Below are 7,344 nucleotides of genomic sequence, written 5' to 3'. Positions count from 1 at the left end.
AATGAATTGGCGCATGGACTAAAAGGTCCATGCCTAGACTTGCGTAGAGCTGCTCTCTTTTTGCACCACATATTGCGGCAAAAACGAGTCGGAAAAATAAAAGCACCAGAAAACTGTTGGATTAGTGGTGCCAAAATTTTGTGCTCAAAAATAGAACAAGTCAAGAGTGTTGGAAAACAACAATATTCTGGCGCCAACACTTCATAAATTAAGGCCCAAGAGGCGCAGAAAGGACCAAAAAAACAAAGCCAGTTTTCCGTTTGAAAGACCATAATATATGACCCCCTAAATACGCAAGAACTTTTTAAGGGAAACCTTAATTTCTTGGTTTCGAAAACTGTAGATTATGGGATTTAACAGTGGAGTAAGCACAGAATAATTTATCGCCACCATTTTATCGAGTTCTGGTGTATAACCCACATTGGGTCTTACATACATAAAGGCAACACTTCCATAAAAGATGAAGACAACTGTAAGGTGTGCAGCACAAGTGGAGAAGGCCTTCATCCAGCCATGAGTAGATCTCATATTCAAGATGGTGAGAATTATCTTAACATAAGTGACGGTAATGAAAAGAGAGGTCAGAATGATCATGCAGAGGCTTATAAGAAGGTCAGTCATGGCGTTCAAAGAAGTATCAGTACAAGCCAATTTCAGAAGTGGGGAGGAGTCACAAAAGAGATGATTTATTTTATTAGGACCACAGAAGGGCAAACTGGAGGTAGACATGACCAATGTTGTGGGACTAATAAATCCAAGAAGCCAACAGCCTGAAACCAAACCTTTATAACGCTTAGCTGTCATGATAGTGTGGTACCTTAGTGGGTTGCAAATGGCTACCATACGATCATAGGCCATCACATTTAGCAAAAAGTTCTCTGTGATACCCAAGGAATGGAACAAATACATTTGCAACATACAATTCCGAAAAGAGATTTGGATCTTGCCCTTCCATATCACCATTAGCATGCTAGGAATTGTGACGGCTGTGTACAATACTTCCAGAAAGGATAAGATGGAGATGAATAAGTACATTGGTGTATGGAGATGTCTATCCACCAGAATCAATACTGATATGGAGATATTGCCAGTAATTATCGCAAGGTAGATAATTATCAAGAGAGTAAAAAAGAAAGGCCTATAATGACCAAGGCTGGAAAATCCTAGAATAATGAACTCTGTTACAGTCGTATTTCCATTTTCTGAATCCATAAAGTTTAGACTAGTAGATAGGAGAATAGAGAAGAACTGCCAAATGTCTTGCACTTTACAGCTTTAGTCGGCAATTAGGATTTGATTAGAAAGTTCTTTACAGTTTTGTGTTGTGAAAATTCTGCAAACCAGAACTTTGGACGGTCCGGTGTGTAATCAGTTTAGATAGTATAGTCTTGTGATATTAAGAATATACTGACTTTGATTATATTCTGGTTTGGTTACTTATGGTGGTTTTGATGTTTCTAGAATTCAAAAAATAAAATACTGATATTGACTTTGGAAAAAAACTAAATATTGAAAAGGTGTTTATTGCTGAGATTAAAATGAATTAATAAATAAAATTAACAAAAATTTTGTCCTGTTGTCTCCATCTGAGTTTTATGACTCAATTACTATATAATTGTAACCTTTTATTTGCTAGCACACTATGAAGATCATATCCTTGTACTGGTTATTACCAGGTAGTAACATAAGGACTAGACTCAGGGGCAGGATGCAGAGAGCACTGCATTGTGCAGGCAAGAGAAGCTATTTATGAGAACATTGAGACCATATTCAGAAGATTTATGGTCGTATCCAGGGACAACCAGCATTGTATACACCAGGACTGCTAGAGACAGATTGGAATTATATCTGGTAAAAGTTGTATTTTTGTTAATACCAGTGAATTAGAGAATGTATTATTTTTTATCTTGGGTATAATCTTAGTGGGAATACCCCTTTAAAATTGAATAAATTAAAGGATTGTAGATGGTAGAAATTGTAAATTTACTTGTATATATCTTAGTTATGTCCAAATGGTATCCTATAAAAAAATTTCACTTACAAAATTAAGCTAAAATTTGTATTTTTAAAACTGATCCTATCAAATAAAATACATATAAAATTAATAAAAATGGTTTCCTTGTGTCTCCATATGAGTTTCATGACTCAATTACTGTATATTTTTAACCTTTTGTTTGCTAACTAAATATAGAGACCACATCCTGCAACAGGTTATTACCAGGCAGTAACGCAATTACTAGACTCAGGGGCTGGAGGCAGAGAGTAATGCATCGTGCAGACAGGAGAAGCTATTCATGAGAATAATGAAAGCATATTAAGAAGATTTACATTGTATCCAGGGACAAGTAACATTGTATATTCCAGGACTGATAGAGACAGATTGGAATGATATCTGTGAAATGCTGTATTTTTGTTAATAACAGTGAATTAGAGAATGTGTTAATTTGTTATACTGGGTATATTCTTCATGGGAACACCCGTTTAAAATTTAACTAATTAAAGGATTGTAGATTGTAGAGAAAGTTACTTTCTTTGTACATACCTTAGTTATGTCCAAATATGATCCTAAAAAAAAATATCTTACAAAATTAAGCTAAAATTTGTAATTTTTAGAACTAATCTTATCATAGAAAATGCATGTTTTTACAGGAATCTATTGATGTTTTCTAAGCGGAGACATGGAAGTTCTCCAGCAGCAAGGAGCTGCAATATCAGTTACAGTTCTGATATTACTTGCAATAATCCTGCAATATTAGAGGTTTAACCCTTGCTTTAACAGGCTTTTTAACTGAGCATTTGAGCCCTTAGGGAAAGGGAAGGGGGAAGCAAATTAACCTCAGGAGATCATTCCAGGTGCAAAATATTTGTGTATTTATTTGTAAGGATATAATTAACATCTGCCAAGCCAATTATAATAATGATGTTGTGTAAGACTGTAATTAATACTATTCACAAGGAATACCTTGGAGTTTATTGTGATATTCAATATTGTAAATTGTAAGGATTATGTAATTTCAAAAAATAATCATTTGACGGCAGTAATAACAATTTGAGAAAAATATTGTGATTATTAAATGTTACATTATTATTTTTGTTATAATTATTATACAGGTGGTCCCCTACTTAAGGACACACAACTTACTGAGGACCCTTAGTTACAAACGGACCTCTCTGCCCACTGTGACCTCTGCTGATGATCTCTAGATGCTTTTCTGTAGTCCCAGGCTGCAATGATCATCTGTATGGTGTCTGTAATGAATTTTTATTGATAATCCTTGTTCCCAGTAGAACATTTTGAGAATTTAATTTCCACAGGGACAAAAAACAAATGTGTCTAAAATTACAATTGTAAAATATACTAGTTCTGACTTACATACCCATTCAACAAACCTAAAGAATCTTATGTAACCTGGGGACTGCCTGCAATATGTTATTGTTTGTATTATTATTCCTTAAGGACTGAACAAATTTAGTTTTGCATTTCTACATTCTATTTTGTTTCTTTGTTATGCCTCTCACATTTCCAGCTCTGCCACAATGTAATACTTGCAACATTTAGAGTTTACATAGATGTTTGTAACACATCAAGGATCTGAGTGTTCACATCTACTTTGTTTGATAATTGTAGTTGCTAGAAATCTAGAGGTAATAGGCGAACATGTGACGCCATTGGTCAGACTTTAAATTGGACAAGCCCCCTGCCCCTTTATGGGAGGTGCAAGGCAGCACTCACTGACCTTAACACAGATGTTTAGCAAACAGCATCACAACTGCTCCATACACATAATATAGTCTTTTGGGGTGGGGGTGATGGGATTTCATATTGCACAAAAGTGCATTACTTAGGAGATTTGTGTGACTTTCTTTGATTATTCAGGGTTTTAGACTTTTGGACTTTAGAGGTTGATATATGAGGAAGCGGATTCTGAGGGGGACCAATAGTCACAATCTCTTCTGTCCAAAATTGTGCCTTTTTTATATGTCCACATCTGGGTTTTAAAGATATGTCAGATGCGATAAAAGATTCTTGTGCAGCTAACTATGCTAGGCGCATGGAAAATTTGTGGCGTAAATATGCAAATGCACCAAAAAAAGGGGAAAAGCTTAAGATAAATGACACCATAGTATATACCAGTGGAAATCTATAGAAGTGGAGAAACAGGGGTTTGCAGGATATTGTCAAGGGGCAAAAGGGAATCTTAATTTCTAGGTGTAAAGGTTCCATGGGGTTATAATATATTGAAGCAGGAATAAACTTACCTACAGTAACAAAATAGGGACAAAAAAATATCAAATGAGGTTTTTGTAATCTTTTTAAAGTAAAAAAATTGCAAGGGACTTTTCCGGCTGCTCAGAAATGGTGGCCTAAACATAGAACCACTGCTAGTGCAACATCGTGCAAAGCCAGATTTATGATTTCAGATTTTTAGAATAATTTCAAAGAAGTTGCCAGATCACTCCACTGCCCCCCTTCTTAATATGTGCCGTTGTGATTATTTTACTTTACTTGCGATTATATTTTTCAAGAATCCTAGAAAAATGTATTAAACGGCCAACACCACTTGAACGGATCTGAAAAGCAGTGGGGCTCCAAAGGCAGTCATAGAAGTATCACTAGGAGCCGCCTAATGATAAATCTCCCCCTATGAGTGGGGTGGTATCTACAAGAAAATAATTATTAGTGATAGACCAAATATCATTATAATAACTTAGAAATGACTAAATTATGATTGTTATTAGAGATGAGCTAGTTTACTCGTCCAAGTATACTGCTCGGTCGAGTAATAGCATACTCGGACCGGCTCGTTACTCGGACGAGTATTTCCCCTGCTCGCGATCGAGCATTAAATTAAGTGAAGAACTGTGAAGAACAGCGTTTTTATTGTTTAATAAAATATTCCAGATGTTTCCTGATGTTTTGCTTGTAAGAACACATTGAGAATAACACTATTCTTCACTTTGCAGGTGTTCGCGCGTGTCTCCCGCTAGGTTCGGAGATGTTCGGAACATCTGGAATGTGAAGAAAATTGTCCTCTCAATGTGTTCTGCACTTAAATGGTCCTGTATTCACTGTTTTGAATGTTTTAATTCTATTCTTCACTTTGCAGATGTGCGTGCGTGTCTTCCGATAGGTTCGGAGATACCACAAGTAAAACATCAGGAAACATCTGGAATATTTTATTAAACACTGTTCTTTTACTGTTCTGTTTTAGCAAACAAATGCTCGGGTCTACAATTGACTTCAATTGGGCTCGTTATTCGAGACAAGCACTCGACTGGAAAAGTTTGTCTCGAATAACGAGCACCCGAGCATTCTAGTGCTCGCTCATCTCTAATTGTTATCAAGTATAAATATTATATTTATCTATATTAGTGTAAACTATTATGTATTGGATGTAAGGTATAAATATGGTCCTGATTCATTTCTCTCAATCATGATGTGGGGCCCTGATCATCGATTATTTTGCAGCACCTCATTTCTAGCTGAGCATTGCAGCGGTAGCCCTTATTCCTGACTCACAGTATGGTTAAGTGGGTAGAGATTCTGAATTGGACATTGGATTTTTATCTGATGTCATTAGGCAAGATGGCTGTTAAAGGGGTTGTCAGAAGGTTGTAAAGGGGTATTCTCTAATTCACTGTTATTAAAATGCAACGTTTCACAGATATAAGTCCAACCTGTCTCTATCAGTCCTGGTGTAGACAATTTCAGTTGCCCTGAGATCCAACACTGTAACTTCAGACTTAGGGTCAGGTGCCATCTTGGATTTTTGTGTGAGATCGTGCAGATGAGATTTCTGTTTTGTGCCTGTAGCACTGAGTGAAAACTGAGTGAAATTGTAAAGTAAGAGGTTAAATGATCTTTATTGTGTTATCACCACTAGGGGATAGAAATGTAAGAATTTTGTGAGAATAATGTGCAGCAATAAACAACGCACCACATACCGTATATACTCGAGTATAAGCCGACCCGAGTATAAGCCGAGACCCCTAATTTTACCACCAAAAACTGGGAAAACCTATTGACTTGAGTATAAGCCGAGGGTGGGAAATGCATTGGTCACAGCCTCCCAGTATATAGCCAGCCAGCCCCCAGTAGTATACAGCCAGCCCAGCCTGCCCCCAGTATCATAGCATATATAAGGCTGGAAGGAGACGCAAGTCCATCAAGTCCAACCTTTAAGAATTAAATAAATGTTTTATCCCCATAACCCGTGATATTTTTTCTCTCCAGAAAGGCATCCAGGCCTCTCTTGAACATGTACATAGAGTCCGCCATTACAACCTCCTGCGGCAGAGCGTTCCATAGTCTCACTGCTCGTACAGTAAAGAACCTTTGTCTATGTTGATGGTAAAATCGCCTCTCCTCTAGGCGTAGAGGATGCCCCCTTGTCCTGGTCACAGGCCTGGGTATAAAAAGATCTTTGGAGAGATCCTTGTACTGTCCATTCAGGTATTTGTACATTGTAATGAGGTCTCCCCTCAGTCGTCTTTTTTCTAAACTGAATAATCCCAAATTTTTTAATCTGTCAGTGTATTCTAGTTCCCCCATTCCCCTAATAATCCTGGTTGCTCTCCTCTGCACCCGTTCCAGCTCTACTGTATCCTTTTTATACACTGGTGCCCAAAACTGTACACAATATTCCATGTGTGGTCTGACTAGGGATTTGTATAAGGGCAAAACTATGTCTTTATCATGAGAATCTAATCCTCTCTTGATACATCCCATTATTTTATTTGCTTTAGCAGCAGCCGCCTGGCTCTGGTCACTAAAATTAAGTTTACCATCCACCAATACCCCCAAGTCCTTTTCAGCTTCAGTTTTACTAAGTAATTGACCGTTTAGAACATAATTATACTTTTTGTTACCATGGCCCAAGTGCATAACTTTACATTTATCTACATTAAACCTCATCAACCATTTCTCTGCCCATCCCTCAAGCTTCCACAGATCCCTCTGTAATGCTAAACTATCGACCTCAGTATTTATTACTTTACACAGCTTACTATCATCTGCAAATATTGAAACTTGACTGTGTAAACCCACTACAAGGTCATTAATAAAAATATTAAAAAGAAGTGGCCCCAATACTGACCCCTGTGGCACTCCACTGGTAACATCAACCCAATCTGAGAATGTGCCATTAATGACCACCCTCTGTTTTCTATCACTAAGCCAATTACTTACCCAAATACACAGATTTTCTCCTACTCCCAGCAGTCTCATTTTATATACCAACCTTTTATGTGGCACGGTGTCAAATGCCTTTGAAAAGTCCAGATATACAACATCCACAGCGTCCCCCAGATCCAGTCTGGAACTTACCTCCTCGTAGAAACCAA

At 37.2% G+C, this 7,344-nt stretch overlaps 1 protein-coding gene across 1 annotated transcript; it reads right to left on the bottom strand.

The window, feature by feature from the left end:
- Window positions 1–285: 285 nt before the first annotated feature.
- LOC140068708 (olfactory receptor 6N1-like) lies at window positions 286–1,212 on the bottom strand. The gene has a single exon (XM_072114102.1). The coding sequence runs from the start codon at window positions 1,210–1,212 to the stop codon at window positions 286–288; it is 927 nt and encodes a 308-aa protein (XP_071970203.1).
- Window positions 1,213–7,344: the final 6,132 nt, after the last annotated feature.

The sequence above is a fragment of the Engystomops pustulosus genome, chromosome 7 (genome assembly GCF_040894005.1).
Source record: "Engystomops pustulosus chromosome 7, aEngPut4.maternal, whole genome shotgun sequence".
Lineage (NCBI taxonomy): Eukaryota > Metazoa > Chordata > Amphibia > Anura > Leptodactylidae > Engystomops > Engystomops pustulosus.
Note: the sequence above shows the minus strand (reverse complement) of the source record. Positions and strands in the feature narration are given on the sequence as shown.

Bases quoted from the DNA above. Each gene is read 5' to 3' on its own strand.
- LOC140068708 (XM_072114102.1), bottom strand. From the start codon at position 1,212: ATGGATTCAGAAAATGGAAATACGACTGTAACAGAGTTCATTATTCTA.